This window comes from Chaetura pelagica, unplaced genomic scaffold, assembly GCF_000747805.2.
Source record: "Chaetura pelagica isolate M959 unplaced genomic scaffold, ChaPel_1.0 scaffold116, whole genome shotgun sequence".
Taxonomy (NCBI): domain Eukaryota; kingdom Metazoa; phylum Chordata; class Aves; order Apodiformes; family Apodidae; genus Chaetura; species Chaetura pelagica.
This window is the reverse complement of record NW_009953655.1, coordinates 16,749-30,021: the sequence shown is the minus strand read 5'-3', so window position 1 is coordinate 30,021 and position 13,273 is coordinate 16,749. Positions and strand designations below refer to the sequence as shown.

Sequence of the window (13,273 nt, the reverse complement as noted above, 5' to 3'; positions counted from 1 at the left end):
TGGCTCAGGCTGATGGGTGTGGCTATTTGGCTCAACCAGAAGCAAAGCTGAGCATGAAACTCAGGCACCCACACACACACAGAGGACACTGATGTGACCAGCCACACTTGCTCCCCTCAGCACCCACGTACATGACTTGCATAGAACATAAGTGCAGTCAGTCATGATCCCTTCCTCCTCTTTGGCTGGTAAGGATTGAAATTCACTGACGAAAGCACACTCACACACTCCAAATTCATGAGTAAATGCATGTTCACAGACTCTCAGAGACTGGCCTGGCCCTTCTGGCCCTTTTTTCTACTCCCCTTTCTGGCCTTTCCTCCCCTGCATGTTCCTCCTGCAGTTTCTGTGATTCTTTTGAGCACCTCTCCTCTGAGACCCTCAGGTTTGCATTCTTATCTGTTGCAAGGTCCAGGTTTCATTGCAGTTTCTTACTGACCTGTCTATTAGTGTGACTGACAAGGTTCGTTCTTGTTGTTGTCTCCGTTATGTTTGTCTGTCAGGTTTATATTTCTTAGTTCCATTTGTTGCTCTCCTGTTTACTTGTTTTTCTCATTGAAAAGGTCTTTGATGAAATGGCCTTAACAAGACAGACACTCTCACCTTCCACTTAACCTTACACCAAATGTATGAGATGTTTCAGTGAACTGGAAAGGAAATGCATCCCACTGAGAAACAGTAACTTTCCCGGCTATGTTTGAGCTCTGTCCATAAATTTCTTTGCAGTAACTTTTATCAGGCAGATAGGAGATGGAAGAAGTAGTGCTACATTTGGGGAGATGGGAATTGAATTTAGGATCCAGTGCAACTCATTTATACCAGTTGGTATGAAGTTCTCTTGTTATGAAACCCCAGTTTCCCTTTATAGCTCTTACCAGGTGTGTGCAGCTCTCCAGTGGCCTGCTCCTGATTTGGAACAAAAACCTATTTTGTGCAAACTGGGCATGAACTGAGTTAACCTCTTTATAGCTGTAAGAGATGTATTTATGGTGTAAATACATGTTCTGAGTTTCTTCCAGCTGTGTTTTCTGTAACACAGAGGCTATAACCTCCAAGTGTGACAGATTCATGCCCTGCTGTCCAGACAGGAATTATTAGCTAGGGAGCACTTGGGAAAAGATTGCTGTCAGATGTGGATCAGTTAAGAGTATTTATGTGCCTCCTTGCATATTGTAAATTTAAGGGTCACCAGTGTGGACTGCTAAGGCAGTATGAGGATGGGAAACCTTATTTTCATCATGTAGAGACAGAGATTAAGCAGTGTGAAAAGGTTATATTATCAGATTTTGTTGAAGGTTAAACTTGTCAGAACTGAGGACTGGTCAGAGACAGGAGCTTTGGGTACAGAGGTTGTGATTTTTGCAGCCCTCATTAGATTGCTGAAGTCATGGACCTACTCTTCTCTCTGACATGTCCCTTTCTGAAATCATTTGGTCCTGGTGGCAACAGCTGTACTGTACCAGTGTCTGCTGTGTTGGTACTGAAAGCAAAGGATTCTCATGGACTTCATTACTGATATGGCATGCAGATGTTGGAAGGATCTTTCAGGAAGCTGTAGAACATGAATGTAATAAATCCAAGGGTTTTTTCTTCTTTTTTTATTCCCTTGCCCCCTCGTTTTAAATTGGATCTAAATCACTTTGGAAAAATCATTGGGTAGGAAATACAGAAAGTCTTGGGTCATCAGCTCAGTTTTTCTGCCAAAGCATAGATCAGCACTGAAACACACACTTGTCCCTTGGCAGAACACTGTGCATGTGGAGAGTGAGGAGGAGCAATATAAATCATCATTCTAAGATCACAATTAAGTACTTTTGGCTGGTGAATTGTCAGGCATCCACACAAAGGATTTTGCTGCCTTCACAGCTGAAGTATGAAATCTGTTAAGTAAGAGTAATGACCTAAGGAGATAATTGTCTGGAAATGCAGTTTCCTGTGATAAATTGTAATGTTAATTTCTTTCACAGATTGAAGTGGACCTTGGTAAAAAGTGCTGGTATCATTCAATATTTGCCTGTCCTATTCTTCGTCAGCAAACAACAGATAATAACCCACCTATGAAATTAGTCTGTGGTCATATTATATCAAGAGATGCTTTGAATAAAATGTTTAATGGCAGCAAGTAAGTACAATTCTTTTCTGTCAAGCAACATATAGATGAGGATAAATCTTAAGACTAGGATACTGTGTTTTGGGAAAACTAAATCCATAATCACATAATTGGTGGAAGCTTGTTAATCTTAGAGAATTGACTTAGAAGCCAGATAAGCCAGGTTGATGTGCTGGAAAAAAAAATTTAGTAAACCCTCTGGTGTTGTAGGAATTGAGATTATGTGAAGGAATGCAATGAGCAGAGTATTTTTCCTGGTGGTGCATACTGTTGTGTTGTCTTAAATTAAAAATGGAGGCTTTTACACACCCAGTTTTTTGTTGGGAGCAAGGTTAGTCATGGATTAAACATCCTTAAAAAATGAAAATTCAATCTCTGGGGGAAAGTGTTTCAGTAATTGAGCAGGCAGTTGAATTAATGTTGTGGAAATACTCCTCCTTAGATACCAGTGGGGTGCCTACAGGGTTATGGGAGGGAGAGAGCTATAGAGATTTCCTTGAGGAGGAACGAGTGGTAACTTGGATTAAATCCATGCAGCTTCCATGGAGGCTGTCAGCTTAATGTAGAGCTGGAAGCTGTTTTGTGAATCCCTGTGAAAATAAGGGATGCTTTGAATGAAAATGTGGAATGATGTTTGCATTCTTTGCCCTGTTAGGAAAGCCTAAAGGTGTGCCTGCATGGGAGGCTTCAGCCATTTTAAGCCTGTGAACTTGCTGCCACATTATCCCTGCCCCTGATGACTAATTCCTGATGCTTTCATGGATCAGCTTTAGTGCCTGAACAGCTCTGACAATATTAGCTTGGGGCAGGGCAGGGGAATGACGTGGTAAAAGGCTCAAATGTAGAGATGGGGGAAAAAATGGATCGATGCTAGAAGTAACATTGTAAGCAGGTGGAATTGTATTGGTGGAGACCTCAGCAGGGAGGCCAGGCTGACCTCTTTAACCACAGCCTGCAGGAGCTGATCTAGGTGGGCTGTAAAATCACAGCATTTGGGAGCCAGAGAGAAAAGCATACTGGGTTTTGAGGAAGTCTAAGTGAAAGGTTCCATCCAGTGTATTTAAGATTACTAAAATGCAACAAACTAATCTAGAAGTTGAAATAATAGATCATGAAGAGTAATTTCATGGCAATGAAAAATACCATTTTTGGTATTTAATAATTCAGGGGTGTGTGGGTGAGAGAGAATATAATGAGAAGAAAAAGCGTGATAATCTCTCTCTCAAAAAAGGTGACTTTTATTGGAGCCAAGTAAAGCATTGTGACTTGAAGAGTACATTTCTGGGGAAAAAAAAAAGAGGAAGGACTGTGACTGCAAACTCTTTTGTAATGGATTAGAAAGCTTAATGCTCAGTTGTCCACATTGCCACAATTGTAACGTGTTGTCTTTGTCCCCCAGATTAAAATGCCCCTATTGTCCAATGGAACAGAGCCCTGGAGATGCCAAACAAATATTTTTCTGAAGAAGAGTTTCATTATGCAGTTTGTAAGTGACACTCTGGATTTCAGGTGCATTTCAGGAGAATTAAAACACACTTGTTCCCTTTGATGCAGCAGACTGAGGACTCCTGTGTTTGTATAAGCTAATGCTACAGAAACTTTGCCAACATTTAGTATATACATACCAAGTGGAATGCTACAGAAATATTATTACCATAGGGCTTTACTATACTCTTGGTCTCCATACCTGATCAAGTTACTACACCAGCAGTTGTCATTCAATGCAGGATTTTGTACTTAATTATATGGTGACTTTTTACTTTTTAAAAGCAGAAATTGATCACCCCCATTTGTTTAATATTATTCCTGCTATGATTCTATCATTGTATTGATAACTGTCACCTTAGAGAATGTTTGTGGAAAAAGTTTTATTTCCTGTAATGTGTACATAATTAAAGGTAAATACTTCAGAAAAAAAAGGTTTGATAAACTGAATAGTGGTTATAAAACTAATTTGTATTTTTTTTGCTGAAAAAGCTGTGATATATTCTGAGTTTTTTCTTTCAAACATTTTTTCAACTTTTACATATAATTCAAAGTAAATGTGCATATATATAAAGTATATAAAATATATAGCCCCAAGGGGCTTCCTGTTAAAATCCATCACTAATTTATAAGGGTGATGAGTGGCTCAATTACTATTGGAGCAGAGAGAGAATAGGAAAATCCTGTTCCTCTGGTTTTACCATCGAGAAGTGTTTGTGTAAGAGGACACTCAATAAATTCTGAAGTGGAAATGCTTTTAGTCAATGACATTTGCTCTCTGGCCTTTGTAGTCATGTTCTTTGAACTTTGTATTCAGGATTAGGCTATAAACGTCATGTTGCTGTATGGTTTAATAGTCATTATAGTGTGCTATTTATAAACAGTTATCAAAACCAAATAAATTGTAGAAGTATTCATTGTTAAATGGAGGAGAAGCATGTTCTGATGCAATCTACTGATCATGACTCTGCACTTGGCAGAACTGGGCCCTATATCATATATTAGGAGGTAGGAAGTTTCCTGTAGCTTGAGAACACTTTGCTTCTTAGCCTTGTTTTTGTAGTAGAATATTACTGCCATTGCCACTTTTTCTGCTAAATTTGTCATATTGTTGACTAGGTAAATTTGTACTCATAAGAGAGATGTAGATCATGGCAGTGAAATATTTTCTAGTGTGCATATATTTGTATTTATTGCACTGTCCTATAGTAGGGCAAGCAGCCACAAGGCATGCAAAGCTACATGTAAAATTATATTTCTGTATTGTGTAGTTTTAAAAAGCAACCCCAAGCTGATGTGGTTGAATACTGACACACTGGTTGAATGCACTAGCACAATGCACTACAGAGAAGACCATCTGGGAGAAATCAACACCTTTGGAATTTGTATGGCACCTGACTTGGGAGACTTGAGCTGGACTCTTTTGGATCAGTGACCATGGACATCCCTAAAGAGACATTAAGAGGAGCAAGTCAAGGCACACAAATTTTAAACTTTAATTGTGTTTGATACATGTGAGAAATACAGGTGTGTGATTTTTTTCTTTTTCTTTTTTTTTTTTTTTCTTTTTTTTTTTTTTTCTTTTTTTTTTTTTTTCTTTTTTTTTTTTTTTCTTTTTTTTTTTTTTTCTTTTTTTTTTTTTTTCTTTTTTTTTTTTTTTCTTTTTTTTTTTTTTTCTTTTTTTTTTTTTTTCTTTTTTTTTTTTTTTCTTTTTTTTTTTTTTTCTTTTTTTTTTTTTTTCTTTTTTTTTTTTTTTCTTTTTTTTTTTTTTTCTTTTTTTTTTTTTTTCTTTTTTTTTTTTTTTCTTTTTTTTTTTTTTTCTTTTTTTTTTTTTTTCTTTTTTTTTTTTTTTCCTGCAAAACTTAAACTGTATCACACTGAGTTCAAAACAGCCGCGTTACCAAGTGGCAAAATCAACAATAAACGGGTGAGGATGTTATTTTCCATGTAGGTTTCCTAGTCTTGCTGAAATTGCTTTTAATCTTTGCTTTGGCGTAGAATTCCTTGATGCTTTGGTTTTCATATGAAGTATTTAAAAAAACCACAACAAACCAAACAAACAACAACACCCCCCCCAAAACCAGCCTGAAGTGTAAGTGCTGCATCTCTTCCTCTGTTACACTGCTGGGATTTTGGCATTGGCGTGAACACCAGTTAGTGTTGATAGTGCCTTTAATGCAATTGCTTAAGAGTACAAAAATTGGCAGAGTTTTTAAGTGACAAAAGACTACAAATTCAGCTTATGCATTAGAAAGCTTTTCATATGAAGTACTCCTGCTTTCCCTTTTAAGTAGTGCATATAATAAATCCATGACTAATTGAAAAAGTGCAGTTTTCACCAGACAATTGCAGGTCTTTTCCTAGCTGTTTGTTTACTTATAAAGAATTGCTTGCAGTTTTGGAGTTCCACCAACAGATGATGCTAGCAGTTTAATATAGGCTGCTGCTGTGCCTACAGCAGTGGGGTGTTGTGCTGGATGTTGGTGAAACATGGCTGAGCTGTGGCTGTTACAGGGATCCCCTGTGAGGTGATGAAGGTTATCTCCTACCACTCCCTGGTATGCTTCTGGTAACTAGAGAAACTACTGCCTGCACAGGGCAAAGTGAATAATTTTCTGGGGTTTTCATACTTGAAATGAAGTTAGCACTTGATAGACATACATTTTCTCTAACCTCTAGTAAGAAAGCATTTGATTTTAAAGCTACAGTGTTATCTGGGGTCTGTTTCTATTACACTTTTGGATGAGTCTGTGAAGCCTTTAACTTCTCCCTCTGTGCAGCAGGTGCTTTTCAGAGAGGCTGCTGCATAATGAGAGTAAAGAGACTCAGCACATTGACACCAGGATTGAGATCACTGTGTCACATCTGCATCTCATCTTGGCAGCTGGTGCTCCCCCCTCCTTTGCAAAACCTGTCCCAACATCAGCTCTGCAGCAACAAGAGCACCAGCTAGTAATGCATGTGGGCCTTAAGCCAAGAAATTTTTTACTTATAGAAAAGGTTTAGCCTATAGGAGCTCTGAAACTAATTGGAGGTTTATAAATCTGATTTCCATAGCAGTGGCTTGGTAGCTTTATTTCTATTTATAGACTTGTCATGTTAACTCTATTCATAGAATTTCGGTTTTAGTGAATGTCTTAAATAGGAAATCTATTGTGATATGTTCTTGTGGGGTTTCAGGTCTGACTCGTGGTATAAAACACAATAAAACCTTAAAAACAGATGGTAGGAAATTAAAATAGTACCTGGCCTTTTGGTCTCAAAAGATATTGATAATTTCTGTAGTCCTGTGGTGGTCATGAACACAAAGCTCATGTCCTCACCTCTCCTCAGTACTCTTGATCAGCTGTTCTGTGAAGTATTTTTGAATTAAGGAAAGCCTTTTCCTGCAGTCACATGACTGAACAACCAGTCTTTCCTGCTAAAAATCAGTGTTTCTCCACTGAAACACTGCATTGATTTCAGCCTTCTCTCTGTAAGGTTAATTAATGTGTGCAGAAGCTGCAGGGAAAGCTGCGTGTTACAAGTGACAAGTTGGAGCTTCTGATCCCTGTTACCTTAGACCTGTCTCCATCCTGTTGCTTTCAGTCTTTTTTCTTCACATTTTACAGAATGGCTGCTGCTAAAATTGAAGGTGGGAGTTGTTTATGACTACTCAAACCCAACTCACCAGGTTTAACACCATAAGTTTGGGTTAGATTCTCCTTGTTGCAAGGTTTGTTTGTCTACTGCAAGATGCTGTTTTCCTTTCTGTGCTTATCACGGCAGGGATTGATGTGTCTCTAGTGGGGGGGGGGAAGAAAATCATGCTCCTTAAACCAGCTGAACTCTTGCACTTTTGTTTTTTGTGAATAGGAGGCTGCAGTGTAGGGGAAGGCATGTGGAGAACAAGGAAAAAAAGAGTGACAGCAATCATCCATAGTGAGTAAAGCTGTAATGTGTTACATTGCTCTTCTGAATGGAATTCAAGCCCTAATATATATAAAGGAAGAGTGGTTTATGAAAACAGGTATATATGATTGAAGAGTGACTTAGTATTCCTTTATGAGTTCATGTTTTTATTAAATTAGCAGTCCTATTGGGAAATATGGAAACTAGAGTTGTTTACAGCATACTGCAAGCTCGTACTGAATCCCCCTGGGCCTGTGTGCAGGAGCTGGTGGTGTCAGATCACACTGCCCTGTAGTGATTTTTCTGTGTATTCAAATGCAGAAGCCCTGGTAAGTGTGACCTGGTTCCTATTCCACTTTAGAGCTAGGCATTTTTCCACATTCTAGGGAGTTATTTTGAATGTAGCCAGAGAGCACAGTTCCAGTGCAGACTGGAACAAAGACTCAGTGCTGTAGCTGGTGACTGCAGCGACCTGGACTGGAGTGAGCAAAGCTTGCCTGAATTCAGCCTTTGACATGGATATTCCCTTTTCTCCTGTATTTCCTCTGGCTCATGCTTGTTTTCAGAATCAGTGACACTGCCATGGGTTTCTTCTTTCTTACTAAGTATCAAATTGTCATGGTGGGTTTTCCTTTACTTTGGCTGAAGAAACAAAGGGATGGGGAAGATGCAAATAACATCTTGGTTCAAGTCCTAAGCATCATCCAGGAGATATTTTCATGTGGGAGGAGGAACTAAATCCACAAATTCAGTTATTTTGTCTGACAATTTTTCTCCCCCCCACCTCATAACTGGGAATAAATTCCAGTATTTTCCAGGGTTTCTAAATTACAGAGGAGGTTTCTAAGAAGAGGAAGCACAAACAGATGTGGTAGGTCTCCCATGACAAGAGTCGTACGTACTCAATTTATTCAGCACAGCTCAGGATGTGAATCCAGTGATGGATAGATAGGTCATCCTGACCCTACATGTCAAAGAGATTTGGTTTCAGATGAATCAGAAGCAAGAAATCTAGTTAAAGAAAGGTCATATTTCACTGTCTCTATACCATTCTTCCAGAGATTTCTGTAACTCCCTTCTTGTACTACTCTGCTTTTCTGTCCCAAATGCTGCAGAAGCAGCAGCAAGGTTATGGTTTCTATCAGGTGGTTTCCAAGCACTTGCACCACAACATTGGTCTGAGGAGTCTGGGGTGAGTTTATGTGCCTTTGCTGTGAGATGTGGTCTGTCAAATACAGACTTGGACAGACAAAGTGACTTTAAGCAGTCCAGTTACTGGCACTTCTGGGGTCCTCTTGCCTATATTGTTTATCTGGGTGTTATTTAACTCATCTAAATCCTTTATTACTCAGAAAATATTCCAGAGCAAGTGAAGCAAGGGATGAGGCAGATGCAGGTGTCTAACAAAGGCAACGAATTCTGGACACTGTTGTGGGGGTATCTGGTACCTCCCTCAGCTTCATAGGGCTTTCAGTGACCATCTTGTACCCTCTTTTTCAGTTGAGGTTATGCTTAAATTGTAAATCAGTTCTTACTCTTTCCACCATTATGTACTTCTAGGTTTGCCTTTAACCCAGCAGCTTCTGAGCTGCTCCACCTCTAGTTTTGACTGACTCTGCTATTAGGAAACCCTCAACCTCTGAACAAATGTTTTAATTCTGCTTCTCTTTGCAAATCATCCTATATCTCAGACTCTTGTTTGCTCTTTATTAACCCACAGCAGCTCCCAGCCTTTGCCCCTGCAGCCAGTGCTGTCATCTCACCTTGTGACTTAGAACCTCCTCCACATGCTACTAGCAAAAAGCTGTCAGATCTGTAGGGCTGGTCCAACAACAGAGAAATGTACATGGAGAAACAAGCACACTTGAGCTGCTTCTCTAGACTCCACCTCAGCCAGTCCTATTTTCATCAGTGCAAGCAGCAGCCCAGGCTTCTTGCCCAGACATTGCTGCTCAACCACAAACTCAACCAGTTCGTTTCAAAGTTGCTTCATTTGCTGGAGGCATCTTTGTGCCTTCTAGCTTGAGGCTGTTAGTCATTCACCTCCCCAGCAGAGCTGGAGTTGCTCTCAGCTCCTTCCCTTCTCACTGCTGCCCTGATACTTACATCTGGTTATGAAGGTCTCAGTGCAAAAAATGTGGTTTGGTTTCTGCCTTCTCTTGGTAGCTTATCAGTAGGGTGCAAAGGGAAATGTTTGTCTTGTGGAGAAGATTAATGTCTGATGGAGCTGATTATAAAGAATGTTGTACATTGGAAAACTTAACAAACATTCTTGAGGTATAGGTTTCCATCTGGGATGCAGTGCTGGCTACAGCTGACCTGAACTGGAAGAGGAATCAGTCGTGGGACTGTGTGGAAGGAAGAGCTGGTGAAGGAAGCTCAGTCTTGCTTTGGAGAGCTGTGCTGTGTCACTGCCTGTGCTGGAGGGCTCCTTGGTGAAGTCAGTCTGATGGTTTGAAGCAAACTTCTCATGGATGTATCTGCCTGTGAGGTGTTCCTCATCTTGAGGGCAATCAACATGAAACTCGGGGTAGCAACTAAAGAAGAGTAGGTGCTTATTCTGGTGTGTGCCCCAAGCTGCCCCTTCTGGTTCCCTCAGCCTTCAGGCCTCCTGCAGAGGTGGCTTTGCTGGTTGTGTAGCAAATGCTGAATCACAGCAGCTCAGTGTATTTGGTGTATTTCTAAAACATACTTCAGTGGCAGTGGTTCACAAACAGAACAGTTGAATATGCTTTTAAAATTAATTCCTTAATAGGCTTATGCTGGCTGGTGGTATTAGTTACAATGGTACAGAGGGAGGACAGTTCTACTGATACTTCATATGCACTTTGCAGCCAACCTTAATGTGTAGTTTGGGTGATCCATTCCTTTGCTCATCTACAGATCTAAGAACCAAAATCAGACCACCAAGATCTGTGTTTTAGAGACACTGATGACATGAATGCAGATACAGAAGTGACGATGACACCTGGCTGATAGTGAGTAAGAAGCTGGAAGCTGCTAACAGAGCTCAGTGGCATTCATGTGGTTTTCAATAGCTTGATTATACCCAGTGAAAAGCCAGGCCCTCATAGCTTCTGGCTGCCATGATGTTGTCCAGGAATTGGCAGGCAGGAGAATTTGTCCACTAACTGGCCTTTCTTTTACATGATATACATGGTCTAAAGAGAGAACAGGATATACAGGCAGCAATATTGCCGTGAAAGTCCTTTCTTTGGAGCACTGAAACTGCTAGGAGCTGCTAGAATGTATGAACGAAGGCTCCAGTTACCTTCAAATAGGAGATTTTCAATTTGTTTCTTTCAAGGCTGTGGAACCAGAGCTAGAAGCAGCAGGGGGTGGCTGCTGCAGGCAGGGGTGTGGGGGTTAGTGTGTATCTGGGTTTACTATGCCTGGGTGCACCCTGGGTCCTGAAGGTTGTGTGCCCTGGGGTGCTGTGTGAACTGGGGCCTGCAGGGTGCAGGTTGGAGGATCAGCAGGGAGAGCATCTCCAGAGGTAGGAGGCATCCCAAAGCTTCCTGGGTTTGGCATTGGGGTTAAAAGGGATCCATGATGTTCTGTGATTCTGAACTAGAGGTCAACCATCAGTAGCCCCCACCGTGCAGTGGATTTTGTGCTGTATTTAGGAGAGTAAGTGCAATTCTCAGTGTTCTGTTTTTTTTTTCTTTTCTAGGTGTTGATTTCCTGTGCAAATGTAGACTGCTGAAAAAACAACCAACAAACCAAACCCAGAAAACAAACACACTGCTTCCCACATTCACCTGTGGTGTCAGGAGGGCTTTAGCTGTGTTCATCTCCCTGCAGGACCAGGGTCTCAGTGCAGCACTGCACAGAGGAGCACTGCTGTTAGTAACGTCAGCAGTTAGTAATGCCCAAATGTAACCATTCTACATTGCTTAGAGTATCTATTATTTTGCTCTGTTTCTCCTGCATTAGGTTTCCATGTGGCTTCTGTTGTGAGGAATTACTGAAATGCTTTCTGATGTTTTAAATACCTGTATCCTGGTTTCTGCTACACGGTTGACCTCTGTAGGCTCTCACAGCAGTACAACTAGCAATAAATATTTAACCTGTAGATCATGAAATAACCATTTCATTTGAAAGAACAGTATATCTTTCAGGGAGTAAAATACAGAAAAACGCTTCTGCTGGTTGTCTGTTCAATGTTTAAACATTTCATCTTAGTGTGTGTCATATGCCATGTTCAACTACTGTGCCAGAGAAAATGCATTTTCAAGGAAATTCATCCCTTGCAAATATGTGGCCTTTTGTGGGGAAACAACAAGAGATGTTGCAGCCAGATCCCTTCACCTTCTCATTGTAAAATAACTTTAAAGAGCTGGAGGGGGAGTTGCCTGTGCAAGGGCAGAGACAGTCAAAATCATTGGAAGAGGATTTAGGTTTGGGAGGCAGTGTCTGACAGCCTGGGTTACAGGAACAGGGCAGAATGTAGACCAAAGCTCCAGTATAATGTGAAAATGGCAGGGAGTTGGACTAGATGATCTCCAGAGGTCCCTTCCAACCCCTAATAATCTGTGATTCTGTGAAAATGCAGGATAAAATGATTGAAACCAGCAAGGAAAGAGCTGTTGAGAATGCTACCAATGAGGTAGTGGTGTTGCTACCTCTTGTAAATTGTTTTGCAGAAATGCTTTATGAATTAAGGCTTTTTAAGTGAAAACTTGTAGCTCAAACTAATTCAACAAGACACTTCAGGATGAGCTGATAGTAAAACTGATCTCATAGGAGAGAGAGAAGAGGTATGAGCTTTTTCCTTTGCATGGTTAGACCTGACTGTGGGGTGAGATTAGGCTGTTTTAGGTAAACATAACTTACTAAACGGGTAAAGGTTGGACCTGATCTGCCTAGAAACAGATTGGTGTGTAAATCTGCTTCATGTTGTAAAAATGTAGCCACACGTTGGTCTGGCACAGCAGGTGTGGTGAGACCCTCAGTTCTCAGCTTAGCAGCTGGGGTTTGAATAGGGTCACACTTCACAGATGGGATGTGTCTTAGTGTTTCTTCAAGTCTGTCAATTCATTTGTTCTTTATAAGTGCATGTAGACACATGGAGTTGTCATCCAATATTTGCCTGGTATTGTTTAGATACACTCATCCAGTCCCTAATTTTTGTTTTGTTAAGTATTACCAAAAAAAAGTTTGGAAGAACTTTGTTTCTCTCTGAATTTCTCTCTTTCCCAGCTTGTTTGCAGGGAGGTAGATTAGCAAAGTGTTTGAATTGTTCTCATTGTTCTTTTTCCCCAGGTTTTAATCAGCTCCTTGGCAAGAATACCAGAGCAGCTGCAGAGTCTTTATCTCATCCCCCTTCATAGCACCCCCCTGGAATGGGGGAGTGTTACAGGGCCCATCTTGCAAGTGTCTGGGAAAATACTTTGAGAGATAATTTTAGGCAGTGGTACTGACATCCTAAAGCTCAGGCTAGTATGGAAATCATTACCTTTTCCCTTACCTAAGGCTGTCTCAAACCCTCATTTATTATTTTAATGAAGGATTTTAGCTTTTCTGAGGTTAGGAAGTGGAGAAAGAATGAAACATTACTGAGCCTGACTAGAAACATTGTTTTATTTGTTTCTCACTTCTCCATTTGCAAATGGAGTAAGGAAATATTTACATCAAATACAGAGCTGAAGAAACAGAACTCACTGTAGTCAGTCAGGGTGTCCCAGGTTGATATGCTCAAAGTCCTGCTCAACCAAGGCAAGTGACAAAGACTTTTTTTTAACCACTCAACCAGTTTCTTCCAGAAGGAAAGAAATTCCCACCTTC

General features: G+C 40.4%; 1 protein-coding gene across 1 annotated transcript in view; it reads left to right on the top strand.

The window, feature by feature from the left end:
- Window positions 1-4,493, top strand: part of RMND5A (required for meiotic nuclear division 5 homolog A (S. cerevisiae)) — a 24,027-nt gene extending 19,534 nt beyond the window's left edge. The window contains exons 8-9 of the mRNA XM_010000278.1: window positions 1,968-2,122; window positions 3,510-4,493. Coding sequence (XP_009998580.1) covers window positions 1,968-2,122; window positions 3,510-3,573 — 219 coding nt within the window. The 3' untranslated portion in view covers window positions 3,574-4,493. The remainder of the gene's footprint in view (window positions 1-1,967; window positions 2,123-3,509) is intronic.
- Window positions 4,494-13,273: the final 8,780 nt, after the last annotated feature.